General features: G+C 40.6%; 1 protein-coding gene across 9 annotated transcripts in view; it reads right to left on the bottom strand.

Moving 5' to 3' along the window:
- Nucleotides 1-5,226: 5,226 nt before the first annotated feature.
- Nucleotides 5,227-27,400, bottom strand: part of Frmpd4 (FERM and PDZ domain containing 4) — a 922,813-nt gene continuing 900,639 nt past the window's right edge. For 7 of the 9 annotated variants that reach the window (XM_051141490.1, XM_051141496.1, XM_051141494.1 and 4 more), the window contains 7 exons: nt 24,922-25,048; nt 21,956-22,045; nt 21,219-21,401; nt 18,872-19,010; nt 10,912-11,970; nt 9,221-10,504; nt 5,227-7,654 (listed from right to left, as the gene is read on the bottom strand). In XM_051141490.1, coding sequence (XP_050997447.1) covers nt 6,327-7,654; nt 9,221-10,504; nt 10,912-11,970; nt 18,872-19,010; nt 21,219-21,401; nt 21,956-22,045; nt 24,922-25,048 — 4,210 coding nt within the window. In that variant the 3' untranslated portion in view covers nt 5,227-6,326. Of the gene's footprint in view, nt 7,660-9,220; nt 10,505-10,911; nt 11,971-18,871; nt 19,011-21,218; nt 21,402-21,955; nt 22,046-24,921; nt 25,049-27,400 lie in introns of all 9 variants that reach the window. The other 2 variants (XM_051141492.1, XM_051141499.1) reach the window with 2 other exon arrangements.

Below are 27,400 nucleotides of genomic sequence, written 5' to 3'. Positions count from 1 at the left end.
AGTCATGGATCATTGATGGAAGGGCAAGATAAATCAACAACAGGCACCAGTGAAAATGAAAACAGCAGAAATAGCATTTAGTTGGAAGGTTTCCAAGAAAGTTCAGATTCCCTTTTCTGAAACTACTATAGTAGTAGGGTTCCATTTGCCTTTTTCAAAGATCTGTTACCTACCTCTCCTCATACCCCTGCACACTATATGGGAAGAAACAACAGCTTTATTAGGTTTTGAGCCTTGTGACCTGCAGTAACTACTCTCCAGGCAAGGTATTCCCATGTCCACAAATGGTAATGGAAGTAACCAACCATTTTCTGACTTTATTTAAGACCCACTCCACAGAACTTATGCCTGGTACCATGAATTGGGCCAAAACCCCAAGGATGGATATAGTCATAAACCACAGAAAGAGCATAATGATATTATTTTGCTAACTGGACATAGTAGTAAACTGCCCCCCCCCCCAATTCTTACCTCTATGTTTATAAATTAGTTCATCTGTCAGTCCTCATCAGAGAAGCTGTTTTTGGTAGTAGAAGGCTCTTAATACAGGGATCCATAATTGGCCATCATTTAGAAAATAAGACTCTGTGGAGTGCTCAGTTCTAAATGGGACAGCTCTATCATACCCCTTCAATCCAAGAATCAAGGGGTATTGTGGAAGAGGGTTCAGGAAGACTGTAAGAGTTGAAAGCAGTGGGCATTGACTGTGAGAAGGCTACTGCACATATGAACTTACAGTGGCTGTGACTTCACACACAAGAACAATGCAGGCAAATATCCCCATGAATTTGGAGGGGCTCATGAACTCCTACCCCTAGTTCAGCTATTGGCAATTGATAGCTAATTGGGGAGAAGTCCGTTTTCTTCAGGGATTAACTCCCTGAAAGGCTGCCATGCACCAGTCCTACATTCATGCCTATAAAGGCAGCACTAAGTAAATAGAATCTGTGGGCTTAAAAGCATAGCACATGAAGTATAGGAGAGGAAAGTGATGGGGAGTTAGTGGAAGGGTTGGAGGGGAGAGGATAGGCTTAGTTTGATCAAACACATTATATGCATATATAAATCTCAAACAATAAGAAAGTACACAACCACATAGATCTACAACTATAGTGATTTGTAACCATATATTGTGACTAAGATGTTACAAATGGCACAGGATCACAGGACTTCATCTTAGGCTGTGAAGTGTAAAATGAAAATAAACAAGACAAATGAAAATAAAACAAATATAAGGCTCTATGATGAAAATATAAGAGAAAATTGAAATATTGTAAATATGATGGAAAAGATTAGAAGAATCTCAGCTGAAGACAGCAGGTTAATTTTATAAGCTATGTGGGATAATTATGTTTTTTCCCCAGCAGAGCAGGATTTATTTTTTATCCCATTATTTTGTGCAGCAACATTTGGTATATAGAATGATTTTTTTCATGGATCTCCTATGTAGGAGCTTTAAAACTAAAAAGTGATCTATATCAGCCTTCTTCACAAGGCAGGGAACATCACGCAAGAGGAAGTGGGAAGAATGTAAGAGGATGATGGTGGAGAGAGTGTTAGGAAATGCTGTCCTGTGATCATGATATGGCTACTCCACTCATGAACTAACAGCAGTTGTGGTCAACTGTACAAGAAAGATCAAGTCAGCTAAAGTTCCTCTTCCAGTTTGGGGACTCATGAAGTCCTGCCTCTAATTGAGGACCTATCCTGAAGACAAGGGGTGGTTGTGTTGGTGGAATCTATGGGGTATTGAAGAGGAGAAATTGGGATATATATTTCAAAAGGTAGAATTCTCACTCCTTGATATCTTAAAGCTGAGTAACTATTACTGTGACCTGCCTTCCTTAAAGGCAGATCAGGCACATTAAATCTAAACTTCTTTTTCTTACTTATGTAGTATTGGAGAGGAAAGGAGTATTGAAATCCATTAAGTCAAATGGAAAGCTAGTCTCATAGACAGGCAGGCAGGCAGGCAGACACATGCACACACATGTGTACACACACACACACACACACACACACACACTCCAAAATTGACCACATTCAAAGCTAAGACATAAATCAGATTAGAGACAATGTGCTACTCATGTACTTTGGCTTGCCACAAATCTTCACACTCTATCTCTCATCCTTTTATTTTCCTCTTCTCTTTCCTTTCCTTCCGCTTATCTTTCCCCTTACTTCTGGGGATGGAACCCTGACCTTGAGCATGGCTCACATTAAAGTTTTTAAGTATTTAGAAAAGATAAGAAATAGACTGAATATAGGCTGATCACTCTCCTATTTTTTCTAATTTAAAAAGTTATCAGTAGCCCAAATGAGTGATAAATAAAGGGAGGGGAATAGCCAGAAGAGAGAGGGAGGGTGAGAATGGGAAGATAAGAGGGAGGGGATAACAATTGGAATATAATGTGAGTAAATTGTAATAAATAAAATAATTCATTAAAAATAAATTGCCCCATTGCCAAATCAAGAAAAATGCAGGCAGAAGAGATTAAAGCAACACTTTGAGTGGCTTAGAAGTAGCATTAAAGTAATGGATAGCTGGCATTGGAAGTATATTTAAGATTTTTATTTTATCTTATTTATTATTTATTATTTATACAGTCTTCTGCCCACATGTGTGCCTGAACATCAGAAGACACCACCAGATCTCATTGTAGATGGTTGTGAGGTACCACATGGTTGCTGGGAATTGAACTAAGGACCTTTGGAAGAACAGGTCTCTGAGCCATCTCTCCAGACCCCATTGTAAGTATATTTATATAGAAAATAAGCAAATGGAGATGTCTTTATCATGAATGATGGAGTTCTTGGCAAAAGGAATCAAACTCTTGTAGTGGTATTGTAGTTGATGGTTGTAAAACTCTCTTTTCTGGTAAATAATTGCTTATGTGATTAGATTCATTCCTGTTGAACCAAAAGTGGATGGAGTCCATCTGAATCAACTGTATCAAAAAATGGATCTTATTAATGCTACCCCTGTTGTTCATGTGACAACTCATGCCGATTATGTTCTTTCTGACAAGTCCACTTACATGCTGTAATAAGAAATTGAGATCCATGTGCTCACACCTACTGAGTTCAAAGTTAAACTAAGAAGAATGAAAACACCAATATATAGAGAGAGACAGATAGTGAAAAGATGGCAGCATTGTGGACAATGTCTTTGGAGACTGGGTTTGTAAACGAGTTTCATTTTCATCACCATTTATTTCTGTAATGTTTGTTTAATGATGTGGAGAAATTGCTCACTTATGATATATGAAGTAGTATTGTGGTCATGGTTAAAAGTTCTTATTCTCAGAAGATTCCTAATGGGAGATTCATAGATTAAATAATAATGGTATCAGGGATTGGCTTCTAAATCATCCAGGCTGGGAGGAGGTTAGTAGAAATGGAGAAAGTAAAACTAATCAGGAGTTGATGTCCAGTGAGTCCTCAGTTGGCTCCTTGTTTAATTGTATGCATTCTCGCACGCATTTGTACCTTTTATAATGATCTCTAAATAAAAGTGGTGAGAGATGCACTTGGGAAAACAGGCTGGACACTGAATGTAAACAAACTCCAGTGCTAACTTGTTTTGCTCTCCAGTTGCATGTTCTTCAAAACAACTCTAACTGGGACAGTATTTTGCATACATGCACCAGGCTTATTGGTTTGTTTGTTTATTTATTTATTTAAAATTATGTACATGTACCACTGTACTATTATGCCATTATAAAACATACACAAACATAAAAAAACTAGATAAAAATAAACACAAGTATCATTCTAGTATGTTCTTCCTATACTCTAATGGACATGGACTCCAGTAAAGAGTCCCATGCTTAGTGCTGGGTAGGGGGCCTTTTGAGAGTTTTGAATAATAAAGACTTTGTTTAGGAGAACAGAAACTTACTGGAGTAGCCACAGGAAATGGGAGATTGGCTAGAAAGACCCAGAGCTATTTCCCTGAGGCTTCTCAAAGAACCACAATGGACTAGGAAGATGTTCTAGCTAGATTTGCAATTTGAAAAAGGACCATAATTTCTTTGTATGTTTCTTTTCAGTATATGCACTACACATAATGTGTTTTGCACACAGTCAGGATACAATATTCAAAGAAAACAAACATCCTTCACATAGTATCTTGGGCAATATATTTAACACAACAATTATGATAATTATAATATCTAACATTGAATACTTATTCTCCATCAGATACTGTGGTAAGAACTTTACAATACACAATTTTACTTAAAATTTGTGAAACCCTATGGAAATAGATCTCATTACTGAAGTCCATTTCACAATAAGAAACTCAAGACTGAGAAAAAGATAGCTTTCCCGAGATGAAAGGGCTGGCGAACGGCAGGACCAAAATTTAAATCAAGATGTTTCTGACCCAAAGCCCCACATTTCATAACTAAACCATAATGCCTCCAGAAGGAACTAATGACAATTTCCAAACCAAGAGATCATAGAGATGATTAAATAAGATAATACATGTGATAATGTTTAGCACATTGTCTGACACAGAGCACACATCCTATTATTGTTTGTATTATAGTACACAGAATATTTACTAAGATTTTCCACAGTAAACACCACTAATGTCTCTCGATTGCAAAACACCAAGTATTTAGAATTGTAATGAAATAATGTTTTATTATTTAATCAAACATTATTTATAATAACACATGTCTGAACTCCTTTCATTGGTTACAATCTGTAAATCTGTGGTGTGGCTTTTGTTGAGTCTCTGTGGAATGAATGGCTGACCAGAGAGAAATAGCAACTGTGGACCTTGATAGGTCTCCTGCATGGCAGGCTACAAATGGGAGATATTGGTTCTTGCTATGCTACTCTTATTCTAAGCCATTTACATAAATAGGAATGTGGAGAGCTTGACTACTGAGTGATCCAGGAACTACATATGTACATATCAATTTAACTTATGATCGGAGAGTTTGCCTTCTTTTGTTTTGACCCAAAAGGATTTTTAGAGAGATGACAGTTCAGAACACACCTTTGCATTCCATTAGTTTCACTTGAAATGGTCAAATTTGCCATGTTGATGTTCAGATTTCGGATTTCTATCAGCCACATGAAGTATTGATTAAGTAAATACTATTTGAATCATGGTTTCAATTATGAGAGTAGTCATCTCTCCATGATTTTCTGGCACATTCTAGAATTGAAATTTTGTCCCAGTTGTAGGCTATCCTTCCACATTTTGTTGCTAGCCATGCTCCTGTTGTAGAGGTGCCACAAAAGGCCCTTCATGAAGCTGATGGCTAGGAGCTGAAGGCTGAGCTATGCTTTCCAGGTGCTGGTGTGCTGTCTGATTTACATTACTGGGTCTACACTTTTTGTGATCATTGAATCATTTGCTTTTGTGTAATTCTAAAAATACTTTACTAGGTGTTATTTAAAGGAAACTGTAAGCTTCATGGTTGAGTTGAAATAAAAATAATGCCTTTGGTTTATGTATTTTTTTTATACTGAGCCAAAGCAGATTTCTCTTTTCATTGAACAATTTAATTTTGGTATTACTAATTCCATTTATTTTATGTAATTAGATAACGAATACCTTTAGCTATTGCTGCGGATCCTGCCCATCATGTCCCCTCTTCTTCTATTTGGGGAACTTTTTAAGTTTGGAAGTACTATAAAGAACATTTATGCTGACCCAATGGAATCTGCCCATCCCCCTGTCCATCTGTAGCCCAAATAGCATAAAGCAACCAAAATTGAATATGTGGGAATTCTTGGAAGAAAGCATTGAATAACAAAACACTATGAGCAAAGAGTTAATTTATTATATATATTCTCTAATAATTCATAATAGTTTCTTGAATTTTAAATATCTTTTGCTACTTCCAATGCTTAAAAATCATAATTTTAAAACACAGGTACTGTTTTATGTACATTTTGATTTCTATTTTTCTTTTGACTGTTACTTCTAAATATGAATGATAGGGCCTCCAACTATCCATTTGGAAGGAGAGGGGATAGGATTTATTGTTTTCTCTAACATGGTAGAATTTAAAATTTCACATCATATGCCTGGAGTTTTGACTATATGAAAAATAGTCAAATGCCATCATTTTCTCATATATTCCTTTTACATGTATATATATATGTATAATATAAACAGAATACATCTGATTAGGACATTTCAACATTTCATTAATGTAACTTCTATCTCCTATTTTATATAAAAGAACAAAATATACAGAGAGAAGAAAGGAGACATCTGTTCATTATACACAGAAAGTAAAGAAAAGTTCATGTATGGCTTTGCAAAGGTAGATTATGATGTGACTTTCATATTTATTTATTTATTTATTTAAAAGCATCTTGAGAGAACGTGTTAGTGTGCTTACAAGAGCGGCCATGGTGGTTGAATGTCGCATCGATAGTCCAATACTAGGATCCCCAGTGCTCTTGCCAGTGGCTGCCTCAGCAGCTTTCAGGAGACAAATATAGTTTATGACCACCTCATCAATCTTCGCTACAATTTCCTGCCGCTGTGTTTCAGAGTTCACAACTTTAACTAACCGCATGCAAGCTTCTGTTAGGCAACAGAGCACTTGAAAACTGGAACTCATAGCTAGGAGCATCTCTTCTGGGCTTTTCTCGGCCATTGCCATTTTCCTACAGGCACTTCCCAACTGTCTGGACTCAATGGATAACAGTTGCTTGTACTGAGCAAGTGTAAGGTCATATGCTTCAGGGTGTGACTCTTCCCTCTTTGCCTTGGTTGCCCTGACAAGGCAGAGCAGCTCATTGGCATCATTCTGGGCTTCGAGAAACCCATCGGGCATTCCATATGTGTTAGCCTTTAGGGCATTGATTCTTGCAATCTGGGCATCAAAAGCCAGACTGCTGAAGTCCAAGTCATCTGGGCCACTTGGGTCTTCTGTCCAGACCTTCAGTACTGGCCCTCTGGACAGTTCTCCTTGCTTCTGCAGTCCAACAACTGGGGATGAGTTACTTGATTCCTGCATGGCTTGAGTTATCTGTGGTTGGTAGAGACAAGAGACCTGAAGAGTGGCCTCTCCCTCCTCTTCATCCTCATCCTCATCTCCATCTTCATCCTTCCCTTGGTTCAGAAAACAGTAGCTGAAGGGTCCTCGGCATCTCCAGTTCTTGCCCTCCAGCTTCCGCAAGGGTAGGGTCCTATACACCTTTGAATCTTTATGAGATACTGGGGACCTTTTGTGAAACTTTCCCTCCGAGATAAAGTGCATCGAGCTTTGGGAAAAACTTTTGGTGAGCTTCTTCCCAAGGGGGAGTTCTGCTTGTCTTTCTGAACTGGCCTCCTGTGCTTCTGTGATACCTGGGTACTTCAAGCTGACTGCACTCTTGGTTCTTTCTTGGAAGGTCTCCAAACCTACGGGTCCTGAGATGACACTGCTGCTATGTCTGAGAGCCCTCTGGCTGGGGGGTGTCTTGAGGCTCCCCCCTCTCAGATCTGCTGGCCGCCAGCTCACAGCCTCTCCGTATGCCTGTTTTGCTTGGGAGAAATCATTAGGGTCTTGATTTGGGCTTGGCACCTTTGATTCCAAGTGAATATTTGATGGTTGCAGGATGGGATCAGCTTCAGAATGTTGAGGCCAAGCTGAAGGCATGCCTCCTTGTCTCTCCTTCCCAGGCTCTGTCAAAGCTACACTAGGGGTAGTAGAAAAACAGAGAGAGTCGTTAAGCATCTTCTGGGAGGACACTTTCACTACTGTTCTATGTGGTGCCTGTCATTTCCCAGTGATCCATTTTAAAAGAGCTTCCATGTTTCAAGGCTACTGTGATTCTCAAAGATTCCTCCCTGATAACTCATAACGTCTTCCTCTGTCATTGGGTGGCAAGAATTCCTGGACTCTATTACTTCTAGAACTATGGGCCCAGTTGAATTTGACTAGAAATCTAAAACATTTGTATGTATTTCAGAAATTTCTTCTGTTTTGATATTTCCTTCTAAAAAGATAGGTATATAGTTAGCAAACAAGCATCCTACTGCATACACTAATTCCAACAGGTCTGAGATACTTAAGTTTTATTCTAAGGGAGTTGGGTTAATCATGGCATGGGTTACCCTTTTTTAGGTGTCCTAACTGAGTTTTTGCTAATTAATTCAGCTATCTACTTTAAGAGGACAGATTGAGCTGTGAAATTTGTTTGGCATAGGGCTTGAAGTCAGAACACTAGACAAGTTGCTCAACTTTCATATGAAAAAAAAAACCACCCCATGTTATGTGAAGAAGAACAAGAGATAATGGAGATAAAAAGCTCTTTATAAGGCATGGAGGCTTAAATTGTATTGCTTGTAATTTATTTGCAGGTGAACATGCAGCCAGACAATGAGTTGGGCAACATTCAGAGATGAATTTCCCAAGGCAGGCAAACAAAGCTGATGGTGAGTTTAGGGGCAACTAGAAAATCTTTTGAAGACTCTTAAAGATGTTTTTAAAAGGTAGGACTAAGGATTAACCTGTATTGGATCTCAGCAGCCTTTACTGGCCACTATGGGAAAAAAACCACTATTGTCTTAACATGAAACATTAAGAGCATTGCTTGGGCCATCTGATGACCAGCCAAGTAGGTCAGGAAGAGTATGCAGCTGCTGGGTGGTACGTTAGAGTGAGCACAGAAGGCAAGTCTGTTATTATTTCTACTTGATACAGATTTTGAGGGGCTCATAACTCTTCCAACTCTTTCCCAACAGTGATGTTGATAGGTGACATGAGACTATTCCTTTAGGGAAGGTGTCCCTCAAAGGTGAGGGAGGAATCTGTGACTTTGCTGAAACATAGAATTTTGAGATACCCTCCAATCTCATTCACTGTCTTCTCTATATCCTTCCCTAAACAACATGATGGCAAAACTAGAAAGGGGTGATCTCAGCAAGAAGGAAATAAAAGTGCTGTGTGACCTTAAACAATACTGTCTTGTAGCTGGGAGTCATATGGGACCTCTGCACTCAGAATTTACAACAAAATTTATGACTCCATCAAATCCTAAATGAAGAGCAAAGCAAGATTATAATGAGAAAACCCTATTTCCCACATTGTTCCAGACATAGAAAACACTATTTATTGCCAATGGGTCAATGATTGCTACTTAAAAGCTCCATTGCCTTTTTCCCCTACCTTTTACTTTGTATTTTTAGGTTTGTTGTAAATAAGGTCCTTGTGCTCCTGGCACATAAAATAAAGTACTAAATCCATCATTGCTGTACCTGTGGTTTCCTTAATCTTGGGCAGTCGATGGCATCCATCTCTCAAAGTGCCAAACAGGGGGTCAGCGTTAATGGCTGTGTGCAGAGCAGGCACTGCCATGCGTGGACACATCCCTTCATTCTGTGGGTGCAATTCCTTGAAGGTTGCTCCATGGTTGGGATGGCCAGGGGCTCTCTCCTCTGGTGAAATATAACTGCTGCCTTTCCCAGAAGCATCTGGAATCAGGTGCTTCCCCATGGAGGGGCAGAGGGGCGATTCCACAGGAGTGCCACAGGCACTGCTACTGCTGCCTGGGCCACAGCCTGTGTCCACCGAAGAGCCTTGAGAGCTCTGTAGAGAAAAATGGCCCTCACTCTGCAGGGATGACATTCGCTTGGCCAAATGATAGTCACAAAGGCGGGCCACGCTGTCTTCAGCCTCAGGAAGCTTAGTGGCATGGTCACAAGTGGGCGAGTCAGCATCTTCAGGGTTGTCTAAGTCTTTGGCTGAGGCCACACAGGCCATGTCTGTTAGGAAGCGGTCCCCTTGGCCAAGTCCTGAAGCATCATCAGCCTCTCCTTCCACCGTGCCATCCTCCTTTCCTTCAGCTTCTCTGTTCCCCAGACCTCTGGGAAAGGATTTCATAGCTGGTGCTTCCACTCCACTTTTTTCTACCACCCCACCATCAGAGGCCACATACCATCTTTGGCTGTCCTTGCGAAAGGCAGTTCTCTCCAGGTTAAAAGTGCTGAGGTGTGGACTGTCTCTAGAAGACACAGTGCCACCTTTGCCTTTGGTGTCCTCCTCCATCTCTGCCATTTTGGTTCCTTGCTGTTTTTTCCCTTGTGCATTCCCATTCAGGGGGGCTTTCCCCTCTCCCTCAGCAAGTTTGCTTTTCCTTTTGCTGGTACAGGAATATGCCACTGACCCCATGTGCAGTTTGCTAAAATAGTCAGTGACCGACTTGGTCTCCATGGTTTCTGGCTCCATTTCCATGTGGTCTGAGTGAAGGATCTGCTTGGAAGGCACAACTTTGGGTGGGAGGTCGGTCGCTGGGCGAGCAGCCAGGCCATGGGAGGACTTTGGAGGCAAGCCCCCTGAGGAGGCTTTGGAGGTGGGGAACTCTGTCTGCTCTTCTGCCAGAGGGCGATAGCCTTCATGAGTGGCCAAGAACATGCGGGAGAGGCTTTCTGACTGCTTCTGTGCTGCAGCTAGCTCAGAACCCTCTGTCATTTCAGAAGAGTTAGTCTCATTGCCTGAGTCTGATGAAGACTCGGGACTATAAGCCCGCAAGATGGCTACACCTGTATGCCATAAAAAACAAGAAGCAGTTAATGGCTGGAGCAGAGGCACTTAGAGACATGCAAGAAAATGTGATTTGTTATTATTACAAAAATGAAGACAAACAACAGTGACAAGAAACAAAATAAAAAAAAAACAATATTTTTTTTCCCTTTTCAGTAAGGACTCTGATTTTATTGCACAGTTGTTCCAGAGAAGGGAGGAGCGCCATATATATGCGTATCTTTTTTAACTAGCAACAAAGGAAACCACCTAACAGAAATCCCCCATGATGGTAGTTCAACATATTTATGAAGTAGGACATATATGACATGGAAAACACCACATAATAGAACTCTAAGGACAAATGACTTAAAAGGATGAGATGACAATGGTTATCAGTGAATAAATGTAACAATGGTGAAAGAACCTGAATTGTCACTCTTCTGCTGTTCTTCTGAAAGAGCTTCTAGGGCATCCAGTGTGGAAACGACGGCAGAGTCCAGTCCCTTCTCACACTTGCCCTCTGCGCTGGTGGGCACAGCATCAATGAGGGACACAGGGATCTCCTCATTCTGCAGGCTGCTGCCTTGCTCCTTGTCCTCATGGAAGGATGTTGCCTGGCTCTGAGTGTCCTCCTCATCAGAACTGTCTCTAAAGCCAGGTGGGGGAGCAGCGATGGCCATGTTCAGAGAACGCAGGAGGAAGTCATCCTCATTGTCATCTCCTTCTGGAGGAGGCAGGGTCGTGAGGTCAATGATATCATCGTTTGAGCCTGACAGGTCAAGGATGGCTGGCTGGTTCATCTCACCCACTACGAGGTCCTCCTCGCAGCTCACCTCATCTTCATCTTCTGCATCGTCAGTGGTTTCTGCATAACAGATGTCATGTAACAGGGGCTCCTCTATCCCCGCAGGGGCCTCAAAGTTCTTCACATCACCTATATTTGCATATACAGAATTTGTCATGAACTGGATACTGTCTGTGTCTGGAGCGAGGTCCAGGTTTTTCAGGTCATTGGCACTGCTGATGTAGAGCTTCCTCTGCTGCTCTAGCATGTCTGGATTCTCCTCTAACAGTCTTTCATAGCTTAGAGCTGGGCGACTCATGCTATCATCTAAGGCAAGATCTCCAAAAATAAAGGACACTTTAGCTCCTCGCGGAGATTCCTGGGCTTTCTTCAGAGTATCTGGTCCTGAGAGGCTCAACAGGGACCGCTGAGCTAGGCTTCTATAGTCGGCCTCACAGGGTGCATCACCTGGCTGAGTCAGTGGCTGGCTAAGTTCATCTGAACTGTATGTGTTGTCGATATATAAGTGTCGGTGCTCTTTGGGACACAAGGTGCTGTCTGTCATCTCAACTGTCTTCTGCTTAGAATCTATATATGTGATTTGGGCTTCTTGTTCCCCCTCGCCAATGAAGGTAGTCATCTGTGGCATACAGTTCCAATCAGGGCCAAGAAGATTATGTTTGCCTTTAGTTTCTGTTCCTAAAGACAAAGAATCAGATAGATAGGTTACTATGCTGTTTGGTTCCAGAAATGGTAGAGGTTCTCCCCAGCTCCCCACTCCCTCTGTGGTATGCAGTGTATACATCTGTTTGTATGTGGGCATGCTCACTCATGCGAATGCACATGGACACCAGACATTAATGCCTGCTATCTATCTCTATCATTTCTCATTCTGTATTTTCAAGTCAGGGTCTCTCACTCAACCTGAAGCTTGCTGATTCAGTTAGGCTGGCTCACCAGTGAGCCCCGGGATTCACTTGTCTCTGCCTTCCCAGTGTGGAGATTATAGCTGCACATCACCAGAAATGGATTTTCATGTGGGTACTAAGCACCCAAACTTAGGCCTCCACAACCAGTATCTCATTTACTGAGTCACCACCTCAGCCCTGCCAGTTTCTTACTTTAATGGCTTGTACTATCACTCTGGAAGCATGGTTACTCAGCTTTCCAAATGGGGCACTAGTTGAAGTAGGCTCCAGGTGTTATATTTCTTGGTTAGGAGAGACTTGTCCTTAACCAAATCGATACTGCACAATATAGATGCTGTTTGATAATATGTGGCAGCATCTGGGAGGAGAGGATGATATGTTAATTCCATCTGACCCTTGATTTTCTTATTAAGCCTCAATGGCAACCATGAACAGAAATGTGTAATAAAACTTTTGCACTCTTTAAAGGTGATATTCTTATGGACAATTTTCCCAGACAAATGTTCCATTTAGTTTGCGAAGTGAGATCTAACTCTAACATTCTCTACTTGGTGAAAGATGATGCCGGATTTCTTCTTCTTTCAGTTATGAGACAGTCAAGGACCTTCATACTTCTCCTACATTTATGAGAAGACTAAATGTAGTGCCTCTATTTTCAGCCTACTTGTACCTTAGTGAGTATAATATATTCATGTATAAATGTCAGTATTCGTATTTATATTCATGTGTATGTGTGTATATAATGCACAAGATAGATCTCCCAGAAGACCTCCTTTCAGCTATTTCTGGGCATAGTTAATATTTAGGCTTATTTCGACATTTGTTTGCATCATGAAAGCTTGTGAAGATTTGTTTGCTGTTTCTAACCAATTAAAATTGCAAAACATGAATTTAAATATTATTGTTTCATTTGCTCCTCAAGGGTCTTTTAATGTGAAAATTACATGTGGAGATTTGCTCTGATATTTAGCAAGAGAGAGAAGTAGGTCATTCTGTGGCTATTGCTTTGTTGATTCCAGAAGCAACTTTCTCAGGAAAATTTGGGGCCCTACTAGTTTTCCATCTGTTCTTTCAGACTGCCCTTGTCCCATATTTTGGGCATACTGACACCAGGTATGCATGACATTTGGAAAAGAAAATTAGTTTTACCATAGTAATTTTTGTTTTCCCTAAATTATATAATACTGAAAATATTCAGCATCATTTTTCTAAATATCTGCATTTTTATAAGCAACAAGTAAAATATAAACTTTTAAGGACACTGATCTATACATAGGCCATATTTGCATCTTTGCAGTCAGTATATTTTATGTGACTCCAACACTGTTTCACCACCAACAAAACTAGATTATTTCTCTCTCTCTATCTCTTAGTGTGTATATGCGTGTGCATGTGTGTGTGAGTGTGTGTGCCATAGATGCTAGATACATGAGCACATGAGCACGTGAGGTTATGGGATGAATGATGGCCCCCAAATGACATATCCATTTTGAGTATGTTTCTTTATTGAATATATGACCATATTTGGAAAAGCATTTGCATATTTAATTAAGGATCTTGATATGAGATCATTCAGAATTATTTGTGCAGTTCCTCAATCCAGTGGCAAGTAGCATTAAGGCAAAAGAATCTGAACCACATGGAGGGGGGCAGGGGGAGAACTAAAGGCAATATGAAGTCACATACAAAAGCTAGAATGGTGCAACCACAAGGAATGCTGGTAGCCATCAGTGGCAGGAAGATGAAAGATGCATCATCTTCCTTTAGGTCTGTTGGAGGAAGTCAAGATATGCCTACACCTTGATTTTAGACCCAGCCTTCAAACAGTGAGTCAATTTCTGTTTCTTTCTCCAAGCCACCACATTTTAAATTATTTGTTGACACAGCCTAAGGAAAGTGATACAATGTGTATGGTTGAATTACAGTAAACCTTTATTCTTAAGAACAAGAGTAAGGCATTGGTCATAGTTTTCTAACTTTCTGACTTTAGTTTTATAACAAGAAAACTAAATAGGTCAGGAAGCCAAGTGTAAATTAAATGCATTCAGAGTTTCCTAAAAGCTAATAAATGCATAGATATGTGGGGTCTGGGATTTTAAGAAAGTTTAAAGGCAAAATTTCAAGATAGAATAATAAGCATTAGCTTATAAGTTATTAGAAGGTCTTGACTAAAGTCTATCTCAAATTGTGATTTTAAAGAAATAGGGTCAATTTGGACTTTCTCTCTACAGTGTATATGCTTTCCCTTCTTGGAATGAGTCAGGAGACAGAGAACACTCTGGGGTAGGAATTGTGGCTTAGTCTTCACTGGAGGACGATTCATGAAGCATGATGATTACTGGATTTATAGTCACTAAGAGGCGCACCTACAGCTTTTTACAAAAGTGTTTCTGGAAAGGTTTAACAGAGCAACAAAGACACAACCTGAATGTGGTCCCAAGCTGAATAAAAACGAGAAAGTGCTAAATAGTAGATTACTGCATTCTTCACCTCCTAACTGAGAACACAATGTTCTTGGCTGCCTTATATTCCAGCCATCAGACCTCCTGTGCCATGTTGCACAGTATCCTCAAACTGCTAGGCAAAGAAAGCCCTTCCTTAACTTGTTTTTTGTCAGATATTTGCTCACAGCAATGAGCTAAGGAACCGATATCAGAAATTTACTGTTCACTTTTCTTTTGTCTCAGGAAACCTTCTAGGAGTTTCCAGAGAAGAAAAGGTAGTACTAGCCATTGCAGAATGCTGAGTGTCCTAGTTCACCCTGATAAGAACTAACTTAGGGGAGAAAAGGTTTATTTCAGCTCACAATTCTAGGTCACACATTCCATCACAGATGGGGAAGTCAAGGTGACAGGAACTTGAAGCATTTAGTTACATCATATGCACTATCAAGAGCAAAGAGCAATGAATGCAATGTTAGTGCTCAGCATACTTCTTTCACTCTTATATAGTATAGTGCATAAATTTAGGGAATGGTCTTCTCATGTCAACTAGCATGATCAAGAAAATCCTTCCCAGATATGCCCACAGGCGAGCTTGTATCTAGACAGTCCCTCATTCTAACTCCTAGTGGTAATTTAAATAGAAGTGGCTCCCAGCAGCTCAAATATTTGAGTGCCTAGTCATCAGGGAGTGTTACTACATAGAAGGATTAGGGAGAACTGTCTTGTTAGAGTAGACATGGCCTTGAAGGAGGAAATATGTTACTGGAGGTGGGCTTTGAGATGTCAAAGACCCAATCCAGGCCCAGTCTCTCTCTCTTCCTGCTGCCTGTGGATCTCAATGTAGAACTACTTTTCCAGCACCATGTCTGCCTATGTGCTGCCATGTTTCCCACCATGACAATAATGGACTAAACCTCTAAACTCTAAGTAAGCCCCAATTAAATGTTTTCCTTTATAAGAGTTGCCATGGTCATGGTGTCTCTGCACAGCCAATAGAACACTGACAAAGCAGGCACTCTCCTAACAGGTGATTCTCAATTATGTTAAGTTGACAATTTATTTTATATTCAAGGTCTTAACCACCTGGAAATCCTAGTGCAGGCTCAACTTGACAGCCGAAGGTGACCATCACACTAAGTCCCCTACTATCACTCAGCTTAGGCCCACAGTTCCACCAGTGTGTTCTTTTGTTGGCTAATCCTTGCTACCGTTTATCTGTGGGAAGGATGTGTGTGCAGCACATATTTGCATCCTGTAGAGTTTAGTAAGAACACTGAGAATTGAAGTCCTATTTTTTTTCCTCCCAGTGATACAACCTTTATTAACTAAGTCATTTTGTCTCTCAATTTTATCTGAACATCTCATCATGTGTAACTAAAAACTGGACAGCACTGAAACTCTGTTACTGTAATCATTTTTAGAGTGGTGGATTTACTTTTGTCCTTGCACCTGTACAATTTGAGTGGCTCAAAGGAAAAAAAAAGGTTTTATTTTCTGGGTAAACTTTACGATTTGAAAATAAAAGCCAGACACTGGTTTTGCAATGGGAAAGCATTGTGTTAAATTGCCCAAGTGCTCTTTGGAATCTCAAAGGTCATTTGTTGAATGGCTGTAAATCTCTCTCAATGAAAAATATAGTTGTAAAAATGTTCACTACAAGACTCTCTGTATGGACTTACCACTTCCTTTTCATTCTGTCTCTTTTAAATTATTGTCTTTTGTTGTGCAGCCCTGCTAATGAAACTTAGAGCCTTGTGCATGGTAAGTAAGTGCTTTACTGCTAAGCTGAATCCTTGGCCTTTTCTCATCATTTTTAGTCATCTGCATCTCTCAGGGCCTCTCACTGCCTCTTTGTGTATTCCTCTCCCATCTATATTTCCTTGACATTCACCATTATTTTTACATCATTTCCCTCACCACTGACTGTTAGTAGAACAACTGGACAAAATTTTAGGCATTGTACACAGATTTTTTTTCCCAATTCTGGCTTTCCTAGATAACATTTTTGATGAATTCTATGAATGGGGAAACACAAACTTTGAGGAAATTGAAAACTCATACCACTTAAGGTGGTCTGGAAAGTCAAAGGTACCTTCTGAGAATGTTTTTTCCCATCTTTCTCCTTTCTTTTGATATGGCTGGCTCTTATCCATAACTAAAACTGTTTCTGCTTCCTCTGACTATCACAATGAACTCACATGCCTCTATATATACAGTTATGTATCTACATCCTATGGTGAAGAGTTATGTTTGGGGCTCAGTTTGAAAATGAAAGGATGCTTGCTTTCCCCACCTTAGAGACAATGACAATGAAGTTTTTCTCAAGAATTTAGTGTGTGTGTGTGTGTGTGTGTGTGTGTGTGTGTGTGTGTATGCTATGGAAAGCATGTAAAGGTCAGAGAACAACTTGCAAAAGTTGGTTCTTTCACTTCATCACATGGGCCCTGGAGGTCAAACTCAGAATTTTAGGGTAAGCAAAAAGTGCCTTTACCCAATGAACTATCTTACCAGCCTTAGAATTCCTTTATTATTGTTGTCACTGCTATTTTGACACAGAGTCTTGTTATATAGCTCTACCTGGCCTGGAGTTTTCCATGTAGCCCAGGGTGGCCTCAGACTCATGGTGTTTTCTGAGTGATTTACAACTGAGTAAGTCCTGGGTACTTGGATTCTAGTTATGCCACTCTGTCTTACTTATAGTTCTCATTTTTAAAAGGAAGGCTTATTTGTAGGACCTTCAATGGTAATTTTGTCATCTTTCAGTAGTTCTGATTTTCATAGTGGTGTCTATCAGCCATATTTATTGGGGATCAACTGCAGACAGAAGAAAATATAGACTAGAGAAAAAATCATGCAACAAATTATGATTACTTGCACTTATACACTAGTCAACTTAACACCTATGGCCTTCCTTTCCCCACTTCTGTGAGTATTTTGTCCTATTAAGTGGCTGGAGTGAGTGCTGTGATAATCTTTGCCTTCTCAGTGCCTAGAGTATGGCTCCTAGAAGGTGCCAGGTTAGAATAAGTTCCTTCTAGAACTTCCAAGTCCAAAACAGCAGTGGTGGCTCACACTGAGAATCCCAGTATTGTGGAGGCAGAGTCAGAAATGCTGTAACTTCAGGTCAGCCTGGAATACCCAGTGAGTTCCAGGCTACCTTGGGCTAAACACTCAGTTTCATTAAATGCACCCATGCATGCATGCATACATAAGTAAATTAGTATAAATTAGTAAGTTTATAAGATATCAAAGTTCTAGTCTAGGGTATTAAAGAAGGAGAAATTCTACAATAGGGGACCTAATTTTTAGTGTCCCAGCCATTTTAAGATTGAGGCAATAAAAATGTAAGCCATAGGACTATGACAGCAGCTTAGTGGCAGAGTGTCTGCCTAGTATATTTAACTAGGTGAGGACCTGGGGTCCATCCTACAAGCATCAAGGAAAAAAAGAAAGAAAGAAAAGGAAAAAGACTGCAAAGCCTTCATAGCAGTAAAACCACTGCCTTTGAAGTCCTGTCATTTCCAAGTGACATTCCAGATGTAATGGGTAAATCATCATGTTTATTTTTAATAGTTAATGCCATCAGTACTGTAAGGATTTGTGTAATATTTGGAAATTAGATTTTTTTTATAGGTACAACTCTATCTTTTCTCTTTTCCTGGTAGTAATGGGGATAAAACCAAGGATGTTATATGTACTAGGGAAACACTCTACCAAAATTTCTTTGTGTGTGTATGTGTGTGTGTGTATGTGCACACATGTGCCCACATGAATGCCTGTGTGTGTGGTGTATGCACGTATGCATTATCTATGCATGTACAGGCATGTGTATGCCATGGTATGCATGTGGAGGTCAGAGAACAACTTTAGGTGCTGGTCCTTGTCTTCTGCTGTGAATAAAGGCAGGATCTCTGTTGTTCACTGCTGAGTTGTTTACTCCAGGCTGGCTGAGCCACAAGCTCACAGGGACTCTTTTGTCTCTGCCTCTTTTATTGGAAGAACACTGGGAATACGGACACATGTTATTTGCCTAGCTTTACGTGGGCTCTGAGCCTTGGACCTCAGGTCCTCATGCTTGTGTGGCATGTACTCCCCATCTTTCCAGCCCTTGGAATCAGGTTTCTTATGGATGACAGTTTACTAATGAATTCCATGACTATTATTGTTATTGAGTTCTCAAGGTGTGGGTAGGAGGGTCAGCATTTCATGAATGTAGAAAGAAAATACCTGTGTCCTGCGTGCCTGCATTTTTCTTGTTGGCCATATTAAATATTGACCTCCTGGAGTCCACCAGCAGCCGGTAGTATCCAGCCGTCAGACAGGCCAGGTTCATGGCATCTGATGACTCCATAAGGAGTGTGATGGGCTTCACAACAAAGAAATGCACAAGAAGGAAATTCTCATTAAAGTCTTCCTGCCTAAAGTATTTTTTAAATGCTTATGAACTGTAAGCAAAAGAAGTTACTGAGGGAACACTAACATTGGAGAAGCATAAGTGAGGGGGAGAAATTCAGAGATAACACAAGGTGCCTTAGAAAACATTCAGGAGACACAGTTGCCAAAGCCTGTGGCCTTCATAGAGGATTGACACTAACCGGCAGTAGAGCTCTAAGAGAAACAGAGGAGCCAGCATGAGCAACATTGCCAAGTAGGGAGGAGTGAGAGGAATAGATAAGGGTGTTAGAGACAATGGGAATGGATTTCTGTATAACAAATAAGAATGCAGTTTTCTGCAGCAGGAAAGGTGACCATAACAGAGACAGGAGAGTTCACATGTGTTCACTGTGAATATGTTCAAGGACTGAATTAAAAATTTCCTTTCAACTCATTCTGGAATGAATCAAGTACCAAGCCCCATGAAACAATGGTTTTCTTTTACAATAGTGGATTGTCTAAAGAGTAATATTTAAGGCTAAGTTATTTCAGTTACAAAAAATCAAACTCACAAGGCAAAAACCTCAGGAATATTCTATTTGAGATTCGTGGAGCTGGAGAAATGGCTTGTACTGCTCTTTCCAGGCACCCGAGTTTGGTTTCCTGCACCTTCATCAGGTGGCTCACTGTAACTCCACCCTCTGGAGAGCTCATGCCATCTCTTGACCTACAAAAGTGCCTACATGCATACACGCATGCACACACATGTCTAAAAATAGCTTTTAAAATGTGAGGTTTGTGGTGAAAATGAATGTTCAAGGGAAGTAAAATGTGCGTTGAAATTTTGGCGATAACTGAGTGGAAAGTGTCAAAGAGATCTGAGAAAAGGATGTTTCTAAAAGAAGTTGCAAATTTACACAAACGTAAACTTGAACTGTGAGCTGGGAAGCGACACTGCTAAAATTGGCAACAATGAGCTCATATGAGGCCCATGGGTCTTGGATGCAGAAGGAAGTGCTGATGTGACAGCCTTTCTCTTTGTCTTAGAAGGGTATGTTCTTATGGAAAGAAAGAGCAAAGGAGGCAGAAAGGTGCCAATAGAAGAAGAAGAAGAAGAAGAAGAAGAAGAAGAAGAAGAAGAAGAAGAAGAAGAAGAAGAAGAAGAAGAAGAAGAAGAAGACAACAACAAGGCCAAGACAGCAAAGCAACAGGTCTTGTACTACTTACTCTTAGAAACAGGGAGGACACTGGCCATGTTCGCCCTCAGTCATTGGAACACTTCCTATCCAAAATCCCTGAATTGTCCTTTCTATTGAATTGAAGTCTTTGTTCAGGCCCTAAACCATCCCATCAGTAGTAGTCAGCTCAGGGAGGAGACCATTAGCAAGTTCTCCTCACTCGATTCTATGTGAGACATTCTATTCCTCTTACTAGTGACAACATTTAGTTCCCATTCATTAAGCCTGTTCTCTACAATGTCACAGTTTCTTTCAGCATCCTGGGCCATAAACTAGGAAAGGCACTCCAAGAATCTTGCCACACTTGTGTTTGTCTGGGAAGTCAATTGGAACCATCTGGATTAAAGGCCATGACATCCCATGTGCACAGGTGGCACATGTGAGCCTCCATGCTTTGTCATGGGAGTATGTTATTGCTGCAGAGGATGCTGGTAATTCTTACTTGCTCTGCAGAAACTCTTTAAAATCATCCTGGTATCCCTGACTCTATTCCTCCAACTCTGCTATAGTGGGCCCAGTATTGGGGCTAGGTATCCTAATTTAACCAAAAAGAATAAGAATTCTATGAAGCTGGGGGAGCTCTCACTGACTCTTCATGTGAGTAATCCAGTATAGAAACTCCGATGGGAACACATTCTCCATGATGTTATATGATTCAGTATTCCATAGCCAGAGGGGACAGAGAAATACTATAACTTGGGGTTTTTTTTTTTTTTGTGCATAGATGGAGAAACTGCACCTGAAGAAACATAACAACTTGTTCCCAAATCACACAGCAATCTAACGAGGACTAGAGCCCCTGGACTGGAATTGTTTGGATTTATTATTTACTTTTTTTTTCACAATATGGGACCTTCGAGGTCCAGGACACATTAACTCTTCCTTGCATGGTGAACACCATCAATACTATTAGAAGTGAGCTGTTCAAGCCGGGGACATGGGTCAACATTTGGGAGGCTCACCTTCACATCTAGCACGTGCAACTCCACCCTCACCAAACTCTCCTCTTCTGTAAACATCTCAATCCTGTTGACATGGCTGAAGTCAGCTAAAAGAGCCACCAGATTGGTTTTGGTGTTTATCACATGGCTTATGCCATACCGAGGACCAACCAGAAGAGTTACTTCTGAGCGCTTCTCTGCCTGCTAAGGAAAGAGAATGACAGAATATTTCAAAGCCTGGACTTCTGAGGCATCAGCTAAATCTCAGCCTGAGAGAATGTTTTTATAAGATGACAGTATATTCTTTAGAAAGTTTTCTTTTGGGTCACATTTTACCAAAGTATCCAGTTAGAAGGACTCATGTATGAGTGTATGGAGGTGCTGATAAATTATGAATAAAGTAGAAAGTAAATATTACTATGATACAATATACTTATAAATATTAGAAACTTTTAGAAGTGAGACTTGTGGGGTTTTCCCCCTTCTGGCTCTGATTGAGAAGCCACCATTGCTTAGAGTCCTCTGATACTCTTGTTCTTCACACTTCTTTTTCCAGGGACTGCTACAGCAATGCTATCTAAATCAGACATTTCTCAAGGTACCTTCAGACTATGGCAAAGTCAGTTAGGACTGAAAAACAGGAAAGATTCTTAGCTTCTTTGCATTCTGCATGCAGAATAACTCCTTGAAGGCAGCCTGTACTATGATGTTTGTCAGTCTCCTGTAGCTCCAGATAGAAAGAAAGAAAATGAAATTACCACTAACGTTGCCTTGAACACACGGCCCCCATACAGTCGCAGGTCACTGAGGAACTTGAGATAGTGGACCTTGGCTTGCAGTGCAGATAGCTGAGGAGAGAAAAGAAAGCTCAAATGTGGGCCCCAGTGGGTGGGGGCTCTTTCTACCATGGAAACAAAGGCACATGACAAAGATGCTTTGTTGTTTGGAGATGTGGTTTTATGTATCCTAGGCTACCTTCGAATTTGCTGGTTAGCTGAGGATCACCTTGAACTTTGATCCTCTTGCCTTCAACTCTATAGAGTGTTGGGATTACTGGTGTGTGCCACCATGCCCAATGTATGAAATTCTGGGGTGGAACTCTGGGTTCTCTTCCAATAGAGTTTCACTACCAGACCCAAAGGAGGATGTTTTTATTGCCAGGGAGATAGGGTGTGAGAAAGACTTTTTAGTAGGAAGGACAGTAAATTGGTATTTCCTAGGTTTTCTGATGATGGACTGCAATGCAACAACAAGATTCAAATCTTATTGCTTCTGAAAGAGAAGTGTGTGTGTGTGTGTGTGTGTGTGTGTGTGTGTGTGTGTGTGTGTGTCTGTGTGTTAGGGGGGTTGGGTAGTTGCATGCATACAGACACATGGTTTAGGGCTTTCAACAAATGAGAACAAGGTGACACACTGCTCCCTGGAAATGTCTGCTTATGAGGAGGTTACAATAGGTAAGGACACTTTCCAACTGTGATTAGAGGCAAAGGCATATGGCATGTAAATTCTCCAATGATACACGAGGTTCACCTGCACACAGAATTTGTAGGGGTACATGAAATCTATACAAAGCTTTCAAGCAGGCTTTCACACCTCTCCTATCAAGTTTCTTCTACTCTGAACTCCAGTCACTGTGAAACTATTTGGGTTTGCTACGGAAATCCTTGTTTTGTGAATTCAACTCTGAGAATCTGTTGAGTTTTGTGAATCAGAAATATCTAGATAGAACTGATCTTTATAGAAACTTCAAAATGCAGGCTTTCATGCCACTTAAAAAAGAGGAATTTGGCTAGAATTCTGTACCTGTTTTTATAAGGAATGCACAAGGAATGTTTGTCAAAGGTGAAACTTTCAACAACGTGTAGAGGATCACCATTAAGTGGCAAAGACTGGAAGGTTGTGTTTCAGTCATGCATAACTTTCCCACTCTCTTGCAGTATTGCCCTTTGTGTAGTTAAAATTTTGAAGAATTCATTCACCCTAACTCTTGTCAAAAGCCCAAAACAACTTAAGCAAACCACTCATTCCTGGCTGGAAATGCTAGTTTTTATAGGAAACACACACACACACACACACAAACACACAATGGGTATATAATATATAAAAGAATGAACTAATATTGGTGGTTGCTAAATTCTTATAAGATCAGTAGACCAGGCATGAAAAAATAAAATCAAATTAGTTAACATAGATCAAATTTGGGCAAATCAGAGCAAAAACTATAAAGTGTGTGTGTGTGTGTGTGTGTGTGTGTGTGTGTGCATGTATATGAGGGTATGCATATATGTGAGTGCATGTGTGCAAGGACGATCAGGTGTGATTCCTCAGGAGCCAGTTGCTTTGCTTTATTTGAGATGGCATTTCATAGCCCTGAGGCTCCCTAAATATCCTAAGCTGGCTGGCTATTGAGCTCCAGTAAACTCTGTGAATCCCAGGGAGCCTGTGTCCATCTCCCCAGCACTGGGATTACAAGTGTTAGCTACCACATGCAGCATCATTACATGGGTTCTGGGACTGACTTCAGATCCTACTGCTTATATAGCATGCAGTTTACCATGTGAACCATTTCCCCAGCCCTGAGAGTTGTAAAACTCGTGACCCATGGCAGCTTGTTATTGTTCTGAAGCTGAGTGTTCACAGTGAGGTGATAGGAGACATTTTCCTTTGAAACTGGGAAGGAAAACGTGGCCAAGAGTGTACTGAACTTGATTATATGTTTAAAAAAAAACATTTACGGGGTGAAGCCTTATAAAAATGACAGAAAATAGGATACTAAGACCAAAGAACTACTCACATGGATGGTGATTTGTATTGGGGTCAGACAAGTTTCAATAGCTTATATCAGCTGCAGTCTGTACTCAGGTTGTTTCCCATTTTATAGGCTCAGATATTTAAGGTTCCTTGTCTTTCTACTTACTGGAATCTTTGTCCTTTTATTACTTCTCAGCCATACCTTTCTTTTTCTGACTTTTAAATGGTCTTTTTGCATTTCCTACTTAATTAAAATAGAAACGACTACAAAGATGTTAACACTATTGATGAGCGACAGAAATAACTTTTCTTTCTTGTCCCAAAGTTGGATTTAACCCAGTGGTTGTCACTGATGGTGGTGGTGGGTGGTGGCAGTGAGTTTGTTCCTTAGGGCATGCTTGGCAATACCTGGACATATTTTTTGGTTTGTAGACATTAATGGAGGGTGACACTGATACCTGGTCAGTAGAGATCAAGGATGCTGCTTCATATATCACAATGCCCAGCACAACATTCTTACACCTCAGGAAGGGACAACCTCTTACTGAATGTCAACATTTCCCTGGGAGAGAACCCCTAATGTAATGAACACAGTAACTGGCCCCCAGGGCCCCCTACTGGATGCTGCACATTTAAGCTGCTCTGTACCTTTAACTAGTCACAGGATGAAAATGTACAATTATCTTGTGATTTGATCCCCTAACTGCAAAGTCTCAGACATTCTCTCATGTGAACACCCCCACGCCTCCTGCCCCATACAGTAAGTAGATTACAACTTGTGAGAAAGAAACAGATTTCCAGAAAGGTTGGTATTTTTCTTCCTTTTACACATCTGTCGGTAGTGTACAAAGTCCTTCTAGAAATTTGGTGTGCCAAGTAGGTTCTTCTTTGGCTAATTTTAAATACCTTCTTAAATGCATGCAAGTCTCTGCTTTTAAAAAATCTAGATTCTATTAAGATGTAAATGGACTACCTTTTTACCCGGTGGTACCAAGTTTTGATTGGCTTTGACAAGGTGGGAGAGTGCTTTCTTGATGTTCTTCTCTTTCATGCTCTGCAGCACAGCGGACGGAAGAAAAGTTTCTAGTCCCCATTCTTTCCTGCAACAGGAAGCAGATCTTTCATTCCCTGTTCTGATGGTGATGACTTATAGAAAATTAAATGACACTCTGATGAATATTGGAACAAATGGACTCTTGATAAGATAGAGAGGCAACTTTTAATTAACATGCAGGAAACATTCTATTGGATCATTGATACATATATTCACATTTAAAATATACATATTCTTTACTCTATAGAAAGAACGCTAAGAATGGTCATTAAAGAGACATTTTGTTCAATGCACTTCTGTGACTCTTAAATACTTGCTCTATCCAGATATTTCCAATATATTTTCTTGGACTTCCTTAGCTTGTATTTACTGTCCCCATGGGTTGTGCCTTAGGGCTACTTGTGACTTTATTTAAAACAGAGAGAGAGAGAGAGAGAGAGAGAGAGAGAGAGAGAGAGAGAGAGAGAGAGAGAGAGAGAGACAGAGAGAGACAGAGACAGAGACAGAGACAGAGGAAGTGCTAGAGTTTAGAGACCTAGGGTAGAACCAAACACAATTGACCAAAAGGAAAAAGTCAAATAAATGATTCCTAATGATATTCTGCTATACTTGTAGAGTGGTGCCTAGCCTAGTTGTCATCAGGGAGGCTTCCTCCTGCAGCTGATGGAAGCACATACAGAGACCCACAGCCAAACATTAGGTGGAGCTTGGGGAACCCCACAGAAGAAGGGGGAGGGGATTGTAAGACCCAGAAGGCTTGAGGACACCATGAGAACACGGTCCACAGAGTAAACTAAGCATAGCTCATATGTGCTCACAGAAACTGGAGTAACACTCACAAAGCCCTGAAGAGTTTGAGTTTGCACTAGGTCATCTGTGTATGTGTGTGTGTGTGTGTATTGTGGTTGTATGCCTTGTGGTTTCTGTGGGACTCCTAACAATGGTACTGAAAGGGGCTGTCTCTGAATTTTTTGTCTACTCTGAGGACCCCTTTCCTCTTACTGGGTTGCCTCGTCCAGCCTTGATATGAGGGTTTGTGCTTACCCTTATTGTGCCTCATTATGCTGTGTTTGGTTGATATCACTGGGAAGTCTGTTTTTTTTTTTTCTGAAGGAAAATGGAGGAACAGTGAATCTGGGGGAGAGGTGAGGCAGGGGGAGACTGGGAGAACTGGAGGGGGTGCTGGGGTCGGGATGTATTATATGAAAGAATTAAGGAAAAAGAAAAAAATCAAAATATATAAAATAAAATACAAATATGATACAGATATAAAGATATATTTATAAGTACATATGTGTGTACATAAATATGTATGTATGTATGTATGTATGTATGTATGTATGTATGAGGGTCAGTGCTTATGCAGGAACCCAGGCCTTAATTCATGCTAGTCAAGTACCCTCAGCCCTGTATTATTATCATAAATGTCTATTTTTCATATCTTTATGTCCTTTTAGTTTACTTGAGAGTTTACTTACAAGGCGTTTTGATCACAGTGATCTCCACTTCCTCATTTTTCAAGGCTCATCACCTTACCTACCCCCTCAACTCTGCCCCTCCCCATGCCCTCTTAACCCATGAAGACTAATGTGTGCTGTCCAGGTATTCTTGAACATGTGTTCTTCCACTAGACATCTTTATGTCTCATCTTTATACACAGATCACAAGTTCCTTGATTGGTCAGGACTCTATTTTATACAATACGGTCTGATGCAAATACTATATACAATGCTCAATCAGTACTCGGTAAAAGAATTGATTGCTGCCAACACTGTTGCAGACTACAAGACTTCTAGTCAAGCCAGCTATCTCTGAGAGGTTCTGGTCTGCACAATGTTCCACTTGAGAAGAAGTGGTCAGACAGTAGGGGCACAAAGGTGTGCTAGTTTTTTTTTAAAGATACGGTCTCTTGCTGATCTAACATTCACCAATTAAGCTCAGCTAGTTGGTCAATACATCCCAGGGATCCACCTCTCTCTGGCTCCCCAGTGCTGGGATTATATGCATAGGCCACATGCTACGGCCAGCTTTATGAGCGTGAGCTCTGGGGCCTACACGCTAGTCCTCATGATAATAAAAATCACTTTAGTAACTGAGCTGTCTCCAGCCATTCAAATGAATTTTAGTTGTGTGAATATGTTCTCAGGTTGTGTAGGTACCTTTTCAAATGACAGCCAGTTTTATCTCTACCTAAGAACTTTAGATAGTAGGAGAAAGAACATGTGAATGGGTCCAGCTAATATAAGACCTGTTTGTGAACAGTGTCTCAGATTATACTCACTGTATGTATGCCGTGAGAGAAAAAGAGATGGACCACTCGGGCGGGGGGGGGAACAACACAGGATGGGTTTTCATCATTTAATGGGAATTGACAGAACAATGACACTGGGGGTAGCAA

Source organism: Acomys russatus, chromosome X (assembly GCF_903995435.1).
Source record: "Acomys russatus chromosome X, mAcoRus1.1, whole genome shotgun sequence".
NCBI classification, from domain to species: Eukaryota; Metazoa; Chordata; class Mammalia; order Rodentia; family Muridae; genus Acomys; species Acomys russatus.
The sequence above is the reverse complement of the archived record's forward strand: the minus strand, read 5'-3'. Positions and strand labels throughout refer to the sequence as shown.